A 19,382-nucleotide genomic window follows, 5' to 3' on the forward strand; every position below is an offset into this window, starting at 1 on the left:
AATTTAATTTATTCTTTAAATATTTCGTTAATCCTGTGTTTTATTTATTTCATATTTAATTACACTATTTCGATTATTTATTTGAATAATATTTATTCAATTTTTCGTTTTACTATTTCTTTAATTCATTATCTTAATTCGTTAAGTAAAAAATTATTATTTTTTTAATTTATTCTTTAAATATTTCGTTAATTATGTATATTATTTATTTCGATTATTTATTTGAATAAAAATAATAATATTTATTCGATTTTTCGTTTTACTATTTCTTTAATTAATTATCTTAATTGGTTAGGTAAAAAAAATATTATTCAATTTAATTTATTCTTTAAATATTTCGTTAATCATGTGTTCTATCTATTTCATATTTAATTATTCTATTTTGATTATTTATTTCAATAATATTTATTCGATTTTTCCTTTTACTATTTCTTTAATTCATTATCTTAGTTCGTTAAGTAAAAAAATTATTGTTTTTTAATTTATTCTTTAAATATTTCGTTAATTATGTATATTATTTATTTCGATTATTTATTTGAATAAAAATAATAATATTTATTCCATTTTTCGTTTCACTATTTCTTTAATTAATTATCTTAATTGGTTAGGTAAAAAAAATTATTCAATTTAATTTATTCTTTTAATATTTCGTTAATCATGTGTTTTATTTATTTCATATTTAATTACTCTATTTCAATTATTTATTTTAATAATATTTATTCGATTTTTCCTTTTACAATTTCTTTAATTCATTATCTTAGTTCGTTAAGTAAAAAAAATTGTTTTTTAAGTTATTCTTTAAATATTTCGTTAATTATGTATATTATTTATTTCGATTATTTATTTGAATAAAAATAATAATATTTATTCGATTTTTCGTTTCACTATTTCTTTAATTAATTATCTTAATTGGTTAGGTAAAAAAATATTATTTAATTTAATTTATTCTTTTAATATTTCGTTAATCATGTGTTTTATTTATTTCATATTTAATTACTCTATTTCGATTATTTATTTGAATAATATCTATTCGATTTTTCCTTTTACAATTTCTTTAATTCATTATCTTAGTTCGTTAAGTAAAAAAAAAAATATTGCTTTTTTAATTTATTCTTTAAATATTTCGTTAATTATGTATATTATTTATTTCGAGTGTTTATTTGAATAAAAATAATAATATTTATTCGATTTTTCGTTTCACTATTTCTTTAATTAATTATCTTAATTGGTTAGGTAAAAAAATATTATTTAATTTAATTTATTCTTTTAATATTTCGTTAATCATGTGTTTTATTTATTTCATATTTAATTACTCTATTTCGATTATTTATTTTATTAATATTTATTCGATTTTTCCTTTTACAATTTATTTAATTCATTATCTTAGTTCGTTAAATAAAAAAAATATTATTTTTTTAATTTATTCTTTAAATATTTCGTTAATTATGTATATTATTTATTTCGATTATTTATTTAAAGAAAAATAATAATCTTTATTCGATTTTTCGTTTCACCATTTCTTTAATTAATTATCTTAATTGGTTAGGTAAAAAAATATTATTCAATTTCATTTATTCTTTAAATATTTCGTTAATCCTGTGTTTTATTTATTTCATATTTAATTACTCTATTTTGATTATTTATTTGAATAATATCTATTCGATTTTTCCTTTTACTATTTCTTTAATTCATTATCTTAGTTCGTTAAGTAAAAAAGATATTGCTTTTTTTAATTTATTCTTAAAATATTTCGTTAATTATATATATTATTTATTTCATATTTAATTAATCAATTTCAATTATTTATTTGAAATGTATATTTAAGTAAAAAAGAAAAAAAATTAAAACTCAATTTAATTTATTTTTAAATATTTCGTTAATTCTCTTAATATATAATTTATTTTATATTTCATTTTATTTCTTAACACAAAAATAAACAATAATTCTGAAAAAAAAATATTTATTTTTGACCCAAATCCGGGTCCGGATAGCCGACTCGGACCAAAATCCGGGTCGGTGTGTCCGGACTGGTCCGGGCCATATGGTCGGACCAGTCCGGACCCGGACCATCCTGGTCCGGTAGCCGTAACGGACCACATGGTCCACTACGGCCCATGGTCCGTAGCGGACCATATGGTCCGTTACGGTCCGTAACGGACCATTTCTGGTTTGTTACGGACGATACACCGACGGAGCCGCCGGAAACTCCATTTTCGGCGAGCTTTTCGGTGAGTTCCGTCCCTTTTTTTCACTCTTTTTCAACATTTTAACCTTAAATTCGATATTTTCTTACATTTTAACCATAAAAACATGAATTTAACCCATATTCACATCCTAAACATTCAAACTTTCACAAATTCAAAGTAGTTATTTATAGAAAACATGTTTAACCTTCCAGAAAATGACGGTCTCCGGCGAATCGAGGTGGATCTGGTCTTGGTCGAAGTTGATGAGGTCCGGGCAGTCCGTAGGCGACGTCGAACAGTCCGGGCTGATTTTTTCTTTTTTTTTTTCTCTTCTTTTTTCTCTCTATTTTCTCTTCTCTTATTTCCTTGATGGGGGTATTTTCGACCTACACAAATAATAACATTTTCCCTCTTTTTTTTTTTTTTTTAAACTTGGTCAAAGGCTATTTTGATAAACATACCGGGTGGGGCAGCCATTGCCCACCATTTCCTCGGTAGCCGTGAGACCCACCACTAAGTTGAGAGATAACTCGACAGAAGTTCCCACCTCCCCTGCCTCATCATCTGTGTCTCCCAGCTGTTCACAATTGTTGCTTGCTTGCTTGCAAACTAGGTCTTCCAAATAACTCGATGTTCCCCTGCCTCCTAGGTCCTCATCTTCATTTTCCCTTATCACCATGACCTGGAGCTCTCTATTTTTACACCGGTGACCAATAACGAACTTCTTATCACACTTATAGCACAATCTCATTTACTTCTTTGTTTGGATTTATGCATCTGTCAGTTGCTTGAAGGGAGAATTAATTTTCGACGGAGGAATGTCGCGAATGGGAGTGTTACGTAGTGGAACGGTCGGCTTGTGGAAGCATGTGGAAATCTAGGGTGTTTGGGTATTTAAGCTTACTAGGGGTCCTTTTAATTTCGCTAGGATGAAGTTATTTGGGCCTTGTTGGACTGCAAAATCCCTTTCCTCCACACGTTGAGCCACGTCCATGATTTTTAACAGCTGGACCTCAGCCTTAATTCTGGGCTTTAGACCATTGATGAAGTTGCACTCCAAGATCTCCTCCGAAATGTTCTGTAACAGAGAGGCTAATCTTTCAAACAACCAGCGGTATTTCTTCACTGTCGTGGTTTGCCGGAGAGCTAGAAATCGGGTGCGTAGGGAGCCGTCTTGCGAAGGCTGAAAAAGGTACTGCAAATGAACCTTCAATTCCTCCCAATTATTCATTGGTCACCGGCATTCCTCCCACTAAAACCATGCTAGGGCATCTCCATCTAAGCACATGGCGGCGGCATCCCCTTTTTCCTTCTCTGTTAGTCGGTTTATAATGAAATATCGCTCCACCTTGAATATCCACCCATCCGGGTCAGTTCCATCGAACACCGACATGTCTAGACCCCAAATGTGTGATTCTGTTCTCCCTCCATCGTCAAATCTACCTTCTTTGTCCTAGTTTCCTCCCGAACTTGCCTGTGCACCCATTAAACCAAATGATGAATCGAACAACTATGGGTTGACCATCCTCTTTTCTTTCCATTCCATTTCCTGTGACTCCAATGATCTAAACATTAGCTTAAATATCCATTTCAAATCTGCTTGCAGTTGTTGGAAGTCGGTCCATAAAGCATCCATGCCGGACCGTAAAGCTAATTGGTTGGCTGTAACTTGTTGCTTCAAAAATCCCATGGGATTTGTAAGTGTTATGGTTAGATTAGGTGCTCTGATACCACTTGGTAGACTGAAGATCAAGAATTAAGTAAGCTAGAAATTTTTTTTATGAATTCCTTTAATTGAAAACTGAAAATACAAAAGGAAAATCTCAATGGAAAATAGCTTTCTCCATTTCCTACTTCTTTACTCGACTTCTACTTGACTCTCTTCCTTCCTTACAAGTATATTTATACCCTTTTCTCAACTGAATAAATCAAATGACTCAACATTTCTTCTAGAGATTTCCATTGAACCGAGCTGTCACGTTATTGGTTTCCCCATCAAGAGTTTGCTGCCCCTTCACGCGTCTTCCGTAGGCAAATTTAATTGGAGGCTTATCAGTATTATTCAATAAGAGAGTTTTAGCTAGATCCAAAGTCTTTATTCAGTCATCACCTCGATGAGGAATATATTCTGGAATTCTTTTGATTTTACCCACCTTTGTTTCTTGGCAGCAATATCTATTTTTACATATTTCAATAAATCCTTAAAGAAACTTGTAGAGGATATTACTCCAACGGAATGAGGAAATATGATTGATGCTCATCTTATGCAAGATGTTGTACTTCATCATAATCAGCAGAAGAGTATGAGTTTGTATTTTGTGGGATGACAGTTTGGTAAGAAAGTGCAACCTCTCAACAAAAAGTGTAGTGTTCTTTAGAAGAAAGTGGAGGAGGCTGAAAAGGAAAAGTTGAAATACAAGGAGTTAGCCAAGGGTGTTGAAGTTTATGCTAATAAGGAAGCTACCATGCCGGCTAATATTAGGAAGACTTTCAAAGATTGGAACATGGTAAAATGAATCATGAGGCCCCTGCTATGAAGGCTGATCTTGAAATCTCTTGACTTAGTAAGGAAGTTTAGTTGACAAAGCCACATCCGACTTTTGATGTTGTTTGTCCTGCTCCATTCATGAATCAAATTTAATTAAATGAGTTAATTAAATATTGGACCGGGTCAGACCAAACCTGTTTGAGCTTATATAAATACGTGAGTAGGATTTTCAATTTGTAGATATTCTCAGAGAAAACCTTGGTTGTTACAATCTGTTCTCTGTATGAAATTTCATTGGAGGTTGGACAATTGGACATCTGTACGTGATAGATTAAGGTTGTTGGAATGAAGAAAAACAAAGGAGTTTGCAAATCTAGAAAAATGTATTACTTTTATCACAATTCCTATCTAAACACAAAGACGATTCCTGGTGGGAATTGAAATTTGTTTTTATTTTCACTATGCATGATAAGTAAATTTCCAACAGCATCGTAATGCAGAAATATAATTCCTTGTTCTTCATCATCATTAAACATAATTGGAAAGGGTATAGTTTTAGAATTACCTCAAATCAAAAAGTAATCCAATACGGGATTTTTAGTGGCTCAAGTATAACTCCTTTCTGCATTCATTGCCTCCCCGCTGACAAAAAACTACCAATTATGATGTTTATCACCCTTATTGAAGGTTGGTGGTTTGGAGCTTAAAGATGTATATAGTGGTCCTTAATACCATGACCTTGTTCCACGACATCGTCTTCTTTGACCTATATAAGAAAGCTTTCAATTCTCAGGAACTTTGTGTACTTCTCCTTGTTGGCTCCATACCTTGAGCATTTTGATCACTTTGGAGCATTGATCATCGTGGTATTCATTGTCAAGGTTTGCATAGCTTCTTCTTAGCACGTTGAGGTAACACTCGTGTGGCCACTTGATTTTCCTTTACGCTAGCTATTGCTTTTGGAGTTTGAAACTTAATATATAGATGGTAGATTGATGTTAATGCTCTCAGCTATTACAAGGTAGGTCTTAAAAGTTAATCTACTGTCTATGATAAGGAAATCCATATAACCCTAGAACATTGTGGGTTCCTCCTTTAGCTCTACTGTTAAAATAATTTGTCATTGTAGGTAAATCCATACAAAGGCTCTGCCATAGATAGCAAAGGATGGTCAACCTGCATTTGGTCAAATGGACTTCTTAATAAAATGTTTATGGAACTCTCAATAGCTATGAGCATATCGTTAGAATAGTTGAAGGCAATTATTGCCCGTAAACTAGGGCATCATAGTAGGGAAATATGATTCCCTGTTCATCAGCATCAATAAATATAATTGGAGGGTATATAATTTTAGGATTACCTCAAATCAAGAAGTTTTCCAATGCACGTTTTTTAGAAGCTCAAGAATAACTCATCTGTATATTCATTGTCTCTCCTCTGACATAAGAACTGTCAATTATGGTATTTACCTCTCTCACCAGAGGTTGGTGATTTAGAGCCTTTAAAGATGCATATGGTGGTGTTTCATATCATGGCCTTATTCCTTGACCTTATATTGTTTGACCAATATGGGAGGGCTTTCAATTTTCAGGAACTTTGCATACTCCTCCCTATTGGCTCCATACCTTGGCCATTTTGTTCACTTTAGAGCGTTGATCATCGTGGTATTATTGCCAGGGTTCGCAGAGCTTCATTTCTTAGAACGCTGAGGTAACGCTCACATGTGGTCGCTTGATATTCCTTTACACTAGCCATTCCTTTTGGAGTTTGAAACTTAATACGTAGATGGTAGATTGATGTTACTGTTTTCAGCTATTACAAGGCAGGTCTTTCTATGGTCCCACTATAAGCGGATCTACTATCTCTGATAAGGAAATCCATATATCCCTGGAACATTGTTGGTTCCTCCCCCAGCTCTATTATCAAAGCAATTTATCCTCATGGAACTAAACTGTTGCTAATAAATCTATACAAAAGTTTGGCCATTGGTTCACAAGGATGGTCAACCTTCATTTGGTCAAATGCGCTTCTAAATAAAATGTTTACAGAACTCTTGTTATGTACTAGCCTATGGTTAAGACCATTGCAAACAATTATTGCCTGAACCACTAGGACATCGTAGTGAGAAAATATGATTCCCAGTTCATCATTATCATTAAATATATTTGGAGGTGATATAGTTTTAGGATAACCACGAATCAAGAAGTTTTCCAATACAGGTGTTTTTTAGTGGCTCGAGTATAACTCCTTTGTACATTAATTATCTTCCCGCTGACAAAAGAATTGCCAATAATGGTATTTATCTCCCTTACAAGAGGTTGGTGGTTTGGAGACTTTAAAGATGCATATGGAGGTCCTTCATATCGTGGCCTTGTTTCTCGAACTAATCCTCTTTTGCCTATATAAGAGGGCTTTCAATTCTCAAGAACTTCACATATTCCTCCATGTCGGCTCCATACCTTGGCCATTTCGATCAATTTGGTGTGTTTATCTATGTCATGATCTCTGACATGGTGAAATTTACAAATTATAGTTTGTGGATCTTATGGGACAGATAATGTGCTTTGCAAACTGCTTGCGAAAGAGCTGATACAATTATATGCAATTTATTGTGCTCGTCGATATTGCTATTTCAATAACCTAGGCACATATATCTGAGCCTTCCCCTTATTATTTAGATTCTGTGTAACCGTGTTCTATCTTTTTCTTGTTTTCAATTGTATCATCCTTTTGAATTTTATTTTGTACAAGGTATCCTAACTGATGATTCTTATTTGCGGAAGTCTCTCCATAAATACTTTAGCATTAGTAATCCACTCCACAAGGCATTCCTAGCCTTCTCGTCAGATATAGTTTTGCAATTGATAAGTTCAATACTAAAATGTGTGAAGTAACTTTTAAGAGATTCTCTTTCTTCCTTTATCATGCCATTTAACCTAGTAGCTGGTGCTTGCCCAAGCCTATTTCTAGCGAAGGCTCCCAAGAACACTTCCTTTAGTTGTGACCAATTTCTATTAGAGCCTAATAGTAATTTGTTGTACATCTCTTTAGCTTTATTTACATCATGTACTCGTACAAATGGTACATTATATCAACTTTTCTGCTGTATTTCTCTATTTAGGGATGGATAAAGTAATTTGGAATCAGAATCTCTCCGATTTCCTTTGAGAATGGCAAACTTTCATCGTTTGCATTCAACTCATCACGGGCGGACCCACATGGGGTCGTGTGGGGTCATTTATTTTGCCCCTTTTTTTTTGCAATTTACTTTGATGCACTCGTCGGGATATAAAATGAAGTCAAAATATTGCATTCTTAATATCATTTCGAAGTGCTCATGGCCTAGTTTTTCACTCATTAATGGCATGTGAAGTGGTCAATTATAGCAAAAGTTATAACATGTTAAAGTAGGCCGTTTGAAATTAATATTTTGAAAGTTTCAATAATATCCTAACTCTAAAAATTCGTTTGCAATCATGTGCTATCTGAATCCACAAATCGTCTATGCCATATAAAAGTTTGTTTCGAAAATTACATCGTTTTCAATCGAATGGTCCAAACGGATATCGAAAATAGTTAAATATGTATCAAACGTACGCTTTTAAAAAGACGTCTAACTCGTTTTTTCTTTTAAAAAATTCAATTAATTATTATTTTTGCACAATAAATTTTTCAATATAATTTATATCATTTCAATTTGAAGTTTTACATGAAATATGACGTAAATTTTTTAGGATTGGTACGGATTAAATGCAATTTGAATTACTTTTGAATTATATATGTTTGCTTTAAATTTGAATTTCATTTACTTCCTGAACTAAACTTGAATTTTATTTCAATTCATTTAATTTCTATATTCAATTTAACTTACTCAATGTTAGCTCAGTATTTATCAACGAAATGATAAATAAAACTATACAAGTAGCAAAATTTATTTAATAATATTAATAATGATGTAATTATACGATGTTTTCAAAGTGTCAAAATATATATTAACTTATTTTTACTGATATTATGTTGTTTATTAAAAAAATTATTTTTAAAATTTTGACCTCACAATATTAGACGTCTGGGTCCGCCCCTGCAACTCATATGACCTAAGTGGCTTATCCTCATATTTCTCATAGAGAGTAGATTATAAGGACTAAATTAGGCTTTCTGCCCTTTAATCTTCATGATGAAACTATTTAATTTAACTTTCTTTTATGAGAGAGAACTTTTTCCGCAAGTCTATCATGTTTGCAAGATTTATTGATTTGGAAATCCTATTGTTGTTTGCCAGGTAAGCTGTAGGATGTATTTGATACTTGAATATTTTGACTGTTGCTGTTGCTGTTTGCACGGTAGAAGCTTGCTGTTGATTCTATATTATTCTTCCAAAGTTCCATAAGAAATCTGTTGAAAATTTACTTATCATGCACAGCAGCAAATAAATCAATTTTCAATTTCTATCAGGAATCGTCTTTGTGTTTAGAAAGAATTTGTAATAAAAGTCGTACATTTTTTTAGATCTGCAAACTCCTTTGTTTTTCTTTGTTCCAGCAATCTTGATTCACCACCCAAAGTTGTCCAATTGTCTAGCCTTTAACGATGTTCCACACAGAGAACAGGATTGTAGGATTATGATTTTTTTCTTCTTGTGCTAGCATGAATGAATTCTCTACAAATTGTAAACCCTAATCACTTATTTAAATAAGTCCAAACGGGCTTGACCTGATTCAATTTAATATTTAATTAAAACATTTAATTAAATCGATCCATGAATTAATTAATCTAGTTAATTAATTCGGGCCTATAAATAAGTAACCTAATTAATTAGTTTATTCAACGATTGTTAAATTAATTAATTGATAAATTATAATTTTCTAATTCTCTTTTTGTGTGCAATCCATCAGGTTTTCTATCATGATACCTAACGATGTGAAATATTATTTCGATCTAATCAAAATTAATAAATTAAAACACCCTATTAATTTATCATCCATTCATACTCGCCGTCCCAGATTGACATCTAGCAATGTGTCAGGGCAATACATGTGCGAAAAATATAACGTGGTATGACAAAATCAAACTCGTTTGTTTACCGTGAAACTATAATCCCTTCGTTAATATGATCCGATCAATTACGAGATATGAAAGTGTGTCAATCACGATTATCGAGCATATCTTTCACTACACTATTAAATCAATATAAATCGAAAACTTCTTTTCGACTTCTGAGTGTACCTTAGCCAAGGATTTCTCCATCGACTTAATTGAATGAAAAGCAGATCATAATCTCTTACTATCTAAGAGTGACGAATCCTTTATTGATCATTCACAACCTCCATACGATTCTTGACATATCTGAACGATGATGTATTAGCAGCCCTTAGCAGAACAACATCCATAACCGTCGAAGTATGACTATCCTTGTATAAGGTACCATGATGACCTCAAGTCAAATGATCAATTCCACTACCAAACGTTAGACATTAACCATTGACCCTCAGATAGTTATCCACGTGGAATCTCTTGACGGGTATCCAATATTTTGTTCTATAAGAAAACATCCATGTGTTCATTCAAGTGTCACCACACTTTAACTTGTAAGATCAGCTACTTACTTCTTAAATAAGAAATGCCACACGTGATGGTCTATTCGTAATAATGATATCCGCATCTCGTTATTACTTACGACCACAGACGATTTAATATTCAATCCATGTAATTTGTATCTCAATCACATCTCCTTGTGATTAACAAATTATCAAGATTTGAATCTACGGACTCTATTATTTGATTTAATTGAATATTAATTAAATAATAGATTTGCCATAAAATTACATCAATTATATATTAAATAGGTGTTTATGTCCAAAGTCGATTGGATTTAGGGTATAATACTTACAAAATCTACCTTTGAATTTTTTTACCTTTGCGCATAAGGAAGCATTTTCTCCTATTAAAGCTTGAAGGCTTTCATCTATCTCCTGGATGGTTTTCATAGTAGAAATCTTCTTTTGTTGATGATGATATTGTGCAGGAGGGAGAATTGTTTGCAGTTTCGTCAGAGATTCCTCTTGCTGTCGCTTTAAATTTACGTCACTGTTCTTCGAACCATCGTAAGAGTTTTAACTCCGATCTCCAATACGTTTACCTCCATTAGATATACTTTTGCTTGACTTATTTCTTTACAAAATTTCATTATTTTTGACCTCAAAACAACAAGATTGTGGTTCTCTTCATTCTAGTTTCCGAGTGAAGACACCAATTTGTTGACCTCAAAATGATAATAAACAGATTTCTCTCATATAACTAGGATTTTCCCTTCTAAACTCCATATTATGCTGGCCATTAGGGAGCAAGAAGATACATGGCCATTTGGGAGGAAGCAATTTTGAATTCAGTATACTCGTCTTCATCCCAGACACCCATATTTATAGATTTCTATTCAGACCTTAGGGGTATGTGAGTCTTTTTAGTTGATGACATGTGTCAGCCTTTGATTGAATGAGTTCTAGTTAATTATGTTATTTACTCACGTTTTAATTCCCATTCATTGGTTATGAAGTCATGCTTTGCACCTCTATTTACGTGTGCTTTGATAACCGTTTTTACCAATGCAAAGATAATTTGATGAAAACAGTTCACCACTTTTAGTTGCGATTTCTCATATTTATAGATGCTCGCTTCTGCTTCCCGAGGTTTGTTCGCATAATCGAGGTACGAGTTTGCCAATATTCCTCTACAAGTTTTTGGTTGTTCAACAATGATAAAGGAGAGAAGAACAAAAGTTCCACTACACTTAAAATAGAGGTTGCTCAAGGATAGGGAATGGGATTACCTGATTGAAGGGGTAGTCTTATGATTATGAGACTTTTGATAAGCAAAAAACAGTAAATTAAGGGTGTTATCAAACGTTCAAAGATAGAGACTGACACTAAACTTCCACGAGGAGAAAGTTTAAAGGAAAATGAAATTATGGACGAGTTGGATTTTATTTTTGGTTCGAATCTGGATTTTGTTCTTATTCAATTTGATGTGACGGGGGTGGGTGACGGACATTAAGCAAATTCTCTTTTATTTTTTGTTTCCATTTTAGTTGTAGTAAAATATAGATTCACCATTTTGTTATTTTTAAAGATGGTCAAATTCTTGACTTTTGATCAATTAACGAATTTTTGAACACAAATAATTCGAGGTCTTTCTATCAAATATTTTTTGAAAGGTTTAGAATGTATCTGCGACGGTTTAAATGTTTAGAATTTCGCTGTATTTTTTTGAAAGTTTGAAACCTTCATTGCATATTTTTCTAATTAAATTATAAAAAACAAAAGGACAAAAGATGCTGAAGTACGTAAAGCTAAACAAAATCAGATTAAATATCACATGTGGCTATATCTCTTAGTAGTGTTCAGTCAATCTTATTCTTCCAAGTGGGTGGCCGAGTCCGTTGTAGCCGCAAAACTCCTAAGATTTTGTCTATGATAATCAGAATATAAGGTTAGGTGCGATCTGTTGATGTCAAGAAAGCTAGAAATTATGAAGCATTCTCGTTTTCATCACTTTTGTTAGAGTGGATTGGTTGGGTTGAAATTCACCCAAATCAACTAATTTGATTTTGATTTTGAATTGGATTCGAAACCAGCCCAAACCAAATCATGTTTAGGCCTGCATTTGAGCCAAGAAAAAATAGAAAGTATGCACATTTTGAAACTTTAATCGTAATTTGTTCATGGCTTATTTGTTAATGTCACCTTTTGTTAAAAAAAATAAAAAAATAAAAAAAATACAAAATGATCAAATTGGTTAAATTTCATTTTTAATCATACATTTTAATTGAATATTAATTAAATAATAGTTTTGCCATAAAATTACATCAATTATATATTAAATAAGAGTTTATGTCTAAAGTCGATTGGATTTAGGGTATAACACTTACAAAATCTACCTTTGAATTTTTTTGCCTTACGAGCATTTTCTGCTATTAAAGCTCTAAGGCCTTCATCCATCTCTTGGATGGTTTTCATAGTAGAAATCTTCTTTTTATTGATAACGATACTGTGCAGGAGGGAGAATTGTTTGCAGTTTCCTTAGAGATTCCTCTTGCTGTCACTTTAGATTTTCGTCACGGTTCTTCGAACCATCACTGAGAGTTTCAACTCTGATCTCCAATAACATTTACCTCCATTAGATATACTTCTGCTTGACTTATTTCTATGCAAATTTTTATTATTTGTGAGCTCAAAACAACGAGATCGTGGTTCTTTTCGCTCTAATTTTCGACACAAGACACCAATTTGTTGATCTCAAAATGATAATGAACAATTCGTGGTTCTCTTATATAATCAGGATTTTTCCCTCATATACTCGATAATATGCTGGCCAATAGGGAGCAAGAAGATAAATGACCATTTGGGATGAAGAAATTATGTTTACTCTTCTTCACCCTAGACACCCCTATTTATAGATTTCTAGTTAGGCCTGGGGGTATATGAGTCTTTTTAGTTGGTGATATGTGGCAACCATTGATTAATGATTTCTAGTTAATTCTGTTATCTACTCACGTTTTAATTGCCATTAATTGGTTATGAAGTCATGCTTTGCACCTCTATTCACGTGTGCTTTGATAATGATTTTTTATCGATGCAAAATGTTTTGATAGAAACAGTTCGCCATTTTTAGTTGCAATTTCTCATATATATGAATGCTCGCTTCTATTTCCCAAGGTTCGCATGCGATTATAGGGTTCGCATAATTGAGGTACGAGTTTGCCAATATTCCTTTACGAGTTTTTTGTTATTCAACAATGACCGTAAAATGATGGACGACTTGGATTTTATTTTTTGTTCAAATCTGGATTTTCTGTTTATTTTGATGTGATGGGGTGGGGTGAGGGACATGAAGAAATTTCACTTTTTTTTTTTTTTTTTTTTTATATTTTTTTTCCATTTTTGTTGTAGTAAAATATAGATTGACCATTTTGTATTTTTAAATAAGGTCAAATTCGTGACTTTTGATCAACTAACGAATTTTTGAACACAAATTATTCGAGTTCTTTCTATCAAATATTTTTGAAAGGTTTAGAATGTATCTACGACGATTTAAATTTTAGAATTGCGCTGCATTTTTTTGAAAGTTTGTAACCTTCATTGCATATTTTTCTAATTAAATTATAGAAAACAAAAGGACGAAAGATGCTGAAGTACGTAAAGCTAAACAAAATTAGGTTAAATATCACATGTGGTTATATCTCTTATTAGTGTTCAATCAATCTTACTCTTCCAAGTGAGTGGCCGAGTCCGTCGTCGCCACAAAACTTCTAAGATTTTATCAATGATAACACGGATATAAGGTTAAGTGCGATTATTAGGAATTTGTCGATATTAAGAAAGCTAGAAACTATGAAGCATTCTCGTTTTCATTACTTTCGTTAGAGTGAGTTGGTTTAGTTGAAATTCACCAAACCGACTAATTTGGTTTTGGTTTTGAATTGGAGTCGAAACCAGCCCAAACCAAATCACCTTCAAGCATGCCTTTGAGCCAAGAAAAAATAGAAAGTACGCACATTTGAAACTTTAATAGTTAATTTGTTCATGGTTTATTTGTCGAAGTTACTTAAAAAATAAATAAATAAATAATAAAAATTAATCAAATTGGTTAAATTTCATTTTTAATCATACATTTTATTTTATCAATAAATTTTATTCACTTTTAATCACACATTTAATAAGATTTATTAACTTTTATTAACTTTATTTAATAAAAATGCGCATCCAAAAAGGCAGAATCTATTTATTGACCTCTATACATAAAGGAATAGTCAATTATTGGAATAACTTTACCTTGGTCAGCAAATTACTAGTCAGTCAACAGCCTTTGATTTTGAAATTTCAAATAGAAAAAAAAGTATATTATATAGAATTATTTGTCCTACACATACAGCCATACATATAACTATTTGTATTGCAAATACATTAAATATAATTAAAAAAAGAAAATAATAAAATTAAATATGGTATTCATTTCATCATAGTGATTCTTGTGAGCTTCATTGATATCAATCCTTATCCCTCTTCTCAACTACAAGTCCAGGCACATTATACCAAATGTGTGTGCTGTACACTATCTTCTCTTCTAAGTAATGTTATTTCGCGGACTATAGTAAATTTATCATGTGAAAATTATATGATAATTTTGAACTTTTCAAATTTCATGCACGAAATTAATATTGGATGCAGTCACGGCTACGCTAGTATGAGCTTTACAACTTAACACACTTAACAAATCATGACCCCAAGAATTTCTCCGGTCAATCCGACTAGCTGGAGCCTTCCAGCCAGTCTCAGCCGCCGGAAACACACTCCCCGGAATTTTCCGGCGAACTTGCCGGTTTTTTATATCTTGGAGGTCCATTTCTGGTGGAAATTTCACTAGGCCAAACTTCAAAATAGAACATCTTGGTTTAGATACCTTTGATCCCGGATCAGATTTTGTCGAACTCTTTGATGAACTTCTTAGGATTTCCGAGTCCTCAGATTTGATTTCCAAGCTTGAATTATGGAGTTTTCTGTAATCTAAAAACCTGCTGTTTCTTATCAACTTCTTCGTCTTGTGTGATCTTGTGTTCTCATCAGACAATGATTCGCACCTTCTTGTATTAAAATTCTTGAAGCTATTATCATCTGTCGAGAGAGAATTGTGAAAATGATCCTTGAGAAGAGGTTGTTCTTTGTAGGGTACGAGTTTACCACAGAAAATTATGTCTTCTGCATGGGACATGTCGGAGCTGACATCACTGAAGAACTCGAACAAATCTGAGGGCGACGAAGAACTTCGATCTTGAATCTTAGAAACATCCTTCTTCTCGGATTCGTCACTGTTTAGAGGAAAATCACAAAGAGAAATTATCTCTTCTTCTTCTTCTTCTTCTTCTTCTTTTGTATACACTTGATCCTGAAAACTTGTAGAATCATCCATTTTCAGAGAGAAGTAAAAGTGAAAGAAATTTGAGGCAATCTCGGAATTGAGAGATCGAATTGTTATATATATAATTATATATTAAGATTTTTCTAAGATTGAAAGAGAAAAAAAGGAAGGGAAATTGGGAGGGCCGGTTCGAATAATTCTAGAACAAGAGATGATATCAAGAAGTTTGTAGGGTCAGACGAAAATGAGTATTGTTTCCTTGTGGCTTCTTCAGAAGGATCCATGTTGAAATGTTTTAGTGGTGCGTATACGATTTGGTAATAGTTTAATTTGTACCTTCTAGAAACAATTGCGATTGGGGAAATACGACAAGAGGGAAAGTCTATATAGAGAAAAAGTCCATTTTCTACTGCTAGAATAGAGAAAAAAGGGTTACTTGGTTATTGGTTACTTCCCTATCTTTTGGGGCATTAATAGATATGAGACTTAGAGGCCGTATGAATCTATAATTTAATCCAAATCAAAGTCAATATTTAATTTTAACCACATATTACATAAGATCCATAACTTTTCAGCTATACATTTCATCGATTTTATCAAAATCCACTAAAAATGACTTTAATCCTCCACAAAAATGGGGCTTAACGTATTGAATCGAAGAACGTACACATCTATATACGTGTAATATATATGGGAGCGGTAAAGTTCCATGTTTAGCCCTTGTTTGAGCCTCATTTTAAGTGAAAGAATGCATTTTTAAATAGTGATTGATTGAAAATGTGTGATTAAAAATTAAGAAAATGTTTTGGATTTGCATGTAATATTATTTTATTGAAAATGTGTAGTTGAAAACGAGTTTTGAAAAAATGAATTTTTGAAAAAATCGGGTTTAAACAAGGGCTTAGTAGGTAACATTGAACAATACAACGGTTGACTTTTAACATAATACAATTTTATGACAAGAAAATTGGCATTTAGGAACTATTATAGTCCTCCTGGATGGGTACGTCGGCTAAAGAAAGGGATTCAATAGCATGTCCAAGTGAGATGGATTAAACATTCGTGTCACGATTGTTGAGGCTTGCTTGAATGAAGAGATGTGTGGCCAGAAACATCGTTTTCAATAGAATGATGAATAGTGTAAATTATAAGCCATTATCCATCTCATGTAAAGAGGCCATTGCACGATGAGGTAAAGATGTTGCATAGACGCCTTTGGCTTTCAAAAGACAAGCATCAATATTTTCAGTCGGAAATAGCCAACTATTGTCAAGCAATCATGCCTCTATTTGGATTTCATTTTTTTCTTTATCAAACACTTACTACTCGGAAGTCAAATTTTAATTTTACCCACACATTTCCTATGAAAGGAAATGACCTACAAGTATCATCCACTTACTCACAACTTATTTTTTAAAAAGTAACTTCTAGTTAAAATATAAATTAATAAATAAATAATAGAAACCCAAACAGAGGCCACGTCTCTAGAATCACGTCCTTGAGAAGAAATCTCTAAATTCTAAGGAGTGGATGTAGGAGGGTGATAAATTAGTTGGAAACATGACACTATCTACAAAAAGGCAGTACATTCAGATTAACATGTCAACTACCTTTTGAATATCATGTTATATTTCCTCTCTCTCAATATTGCTTCTAACTTGAGCATCCGAGTCCTGCCAAGGAACACTTTTCCATTTTCGCGCTTGTTTGATAGGGATGTTAAGCCAATTAAAATAAATTTTTTGACCGTTATTTCATTATTTCAGCCGTTATTCTTAAATTCTTCTCTCATCGGTCGAACCCACTTTTTCTCTTACCATCAAAAAATCAATTCTTGAAATCCCCACCAAACAAGCTCTTAATTTTATAGGTGTTCGAGGGTTGAAAGTAAGAAGAGTAGAACATAATTTTCAAAAATCTATTCAAATTAGCATAATTGATGATAGTACACAACAATTCTGTCTTAATTGCTCACAATGAGGTAACCTTTAGGCACTTGATTGTGGATTGATGTCAAATGGAAAGATCATTTCACTAAACGCAAGGAGAAGGCAAGTCAAAGGCCCAAAATTCAAGCTTAAATGTTAAGTTACTTAATTTTGTGGACTCGATAGCGGGTAAGGAAAATGATTAACTAACACACACTCCTCCATAAAAGGTAGAATTCATTGTGGTTGGGATTTTTGGGATGCCCATTTCTTGATTTTGGAGGATGTATCTATTGGAAAATAGGTAAAAATGGCATGATTGATAATTATTAAAAAAAAAAAAATTTGAAATATTTTTTGTTTTTAATGTTTTCAGTATTGCACATGAACTAGTTGAACTTAACATATAATGAGTGAGATTTTAAGCCCCCATAGCACATCTCCAAGTGGTAAAAGGAGAGGGTGTAGAAATTCAGCTTTGCTTGAGGCTGCTGCGTCAAGAGTTCGAATCCTGAAATATGGATTTGGCTCTTGGGTAAGTGCAAGTGTACAAGCAGCCTTCCACCCTATACCCTTGGAGGCATAACTTGCGATTTACCTCCCTCACGATACTCCAGGGCAGGGGTGGTGGGGGACCCTTAAGGTTAGGGTTTAACCTTTGAGATTTTAAACTCTACAATTTATGTTACCAAACAAGCCATCAATGTTAAATTAAACATTTCACATTAATTCTTGATAATTGAGTAACTTTGACCAGCATTTGACTTCAACCAAAAGGCTATAATTTAAATTGTCACATCTGTACCAAACAAACATTTTGTTTTATGTTCCTTTACATGCTGTTCTCTTCTCATTTGGTTACTAATGAATGCTCCAACAACCTATTGCCTGCACGACAGTTAATCATTGGTTTCAAAGATATCAAGGAAAAAATTCAGACGGTAGTTGGCTTGAGCATTTTAACAAGATCCGAAGTCAAACCGAAATTAAAATGGAACCGGAAGTTTCGGTCCTATTCCAAAAAAATAAAGATAAAAAATAAAATAAAATTAGGAGCTTGGGAACCTAATGGAATATTGGTTCTTTTTTCTTGAACCGGGAACCTAATGGAATATTGGTTCTTTTTTCTTGAACCAGAACCGTATGTACTCGAATGGAACCGATTTTTTATATGATTCTTTTCAATTTATAGGCTAGGTAATCTAATTTGGATAGTAATTTTCTAGACTTTAATCTTAAAAATCAAAGCTAGCTCATACTTTTTTACCTCTCATCTGCCATCATCAGATTGTTGCATTTCAAATACTAGTTGATACTAATCTTGTAATTTGGGCTTTCTTTGAATAAAAATGTTTAAGTTAGGGTTGCGGTGTAAGTCGATGATCAAAGCATTCATGCTTTGCAAATCAAAATTTTATTTATTTATTATTATTTTTGAATTATTTATAAACGTAAGTGTTTTTAAATTTTTTTTGTAACTCATAGTTATTGAACATGATATATTCATACGTTGGATTGTGATTAAGGATGTCAACGAGCCGAGCCGAGTCGGCTCGCGCACTGAAACTCAAGGCTCGGGCTCGACTCGGGTAAAATGTGCCAACTTTTTTTTGGGCCCAAGCCGAGCAAAAGCTCGGCCAAAAAAATTAAGCTCGACCCAAGCTTTCTGCTCGAGCCTTTCCGAGCCAAGTCGAGTAGGCTCGCTTTTTATGCTTCTTCTTTTTTTTTTTTAATATAAATAAGGCAGTAGCGGTGCTGCCTTAAAAGGTAGCCAGTTGCTGGCTGCCTATTAAGCTAGCTTCTTGAGGGTTTTTTTTTTTTTTTTTTTTTTTTTTTTTTTTTTTTTTTTTTTTTAAAGGGTTTGGGGGG

The 19,382-nt window shown here is 32.6% G+C and overlaps 1 protein-coding gene across 1 annotated transcript; it reads right to left on the reverse strand.

Moving 5' to 3' along the window:
* Positions 1-14,862: 14,862 nt before the first annotated feature.
* On the reverse strand, positions 14,863-15,636 carry LOC111404569. Its single transcript, XM_023033360.1, has one exon. The coding sequence runs from the start codon at positions 15,634-15,636 to the stop codon at positions 14,863-14,865; it is 774 nt and encodes a 257-aa protein (XP_022889128.1).
* Between the last annotated feature and the right edge of the window lie 3,746 nt (positions 15,637-19,382).

This window comes from Olea europaea, chromosome 11 (assembly GCF_002742605.1).
Source record: "Olea europaea var. sylvestris chromosome 11, O_europaea_v1, whole genome shotgun sequence".
NCBI classification, from domain to species: Eukaryota; Viridiplantae; Streptophyta; class Magnoliopsida; order Lamiales; family Oleaceae; genus Olea; species Olea europaea.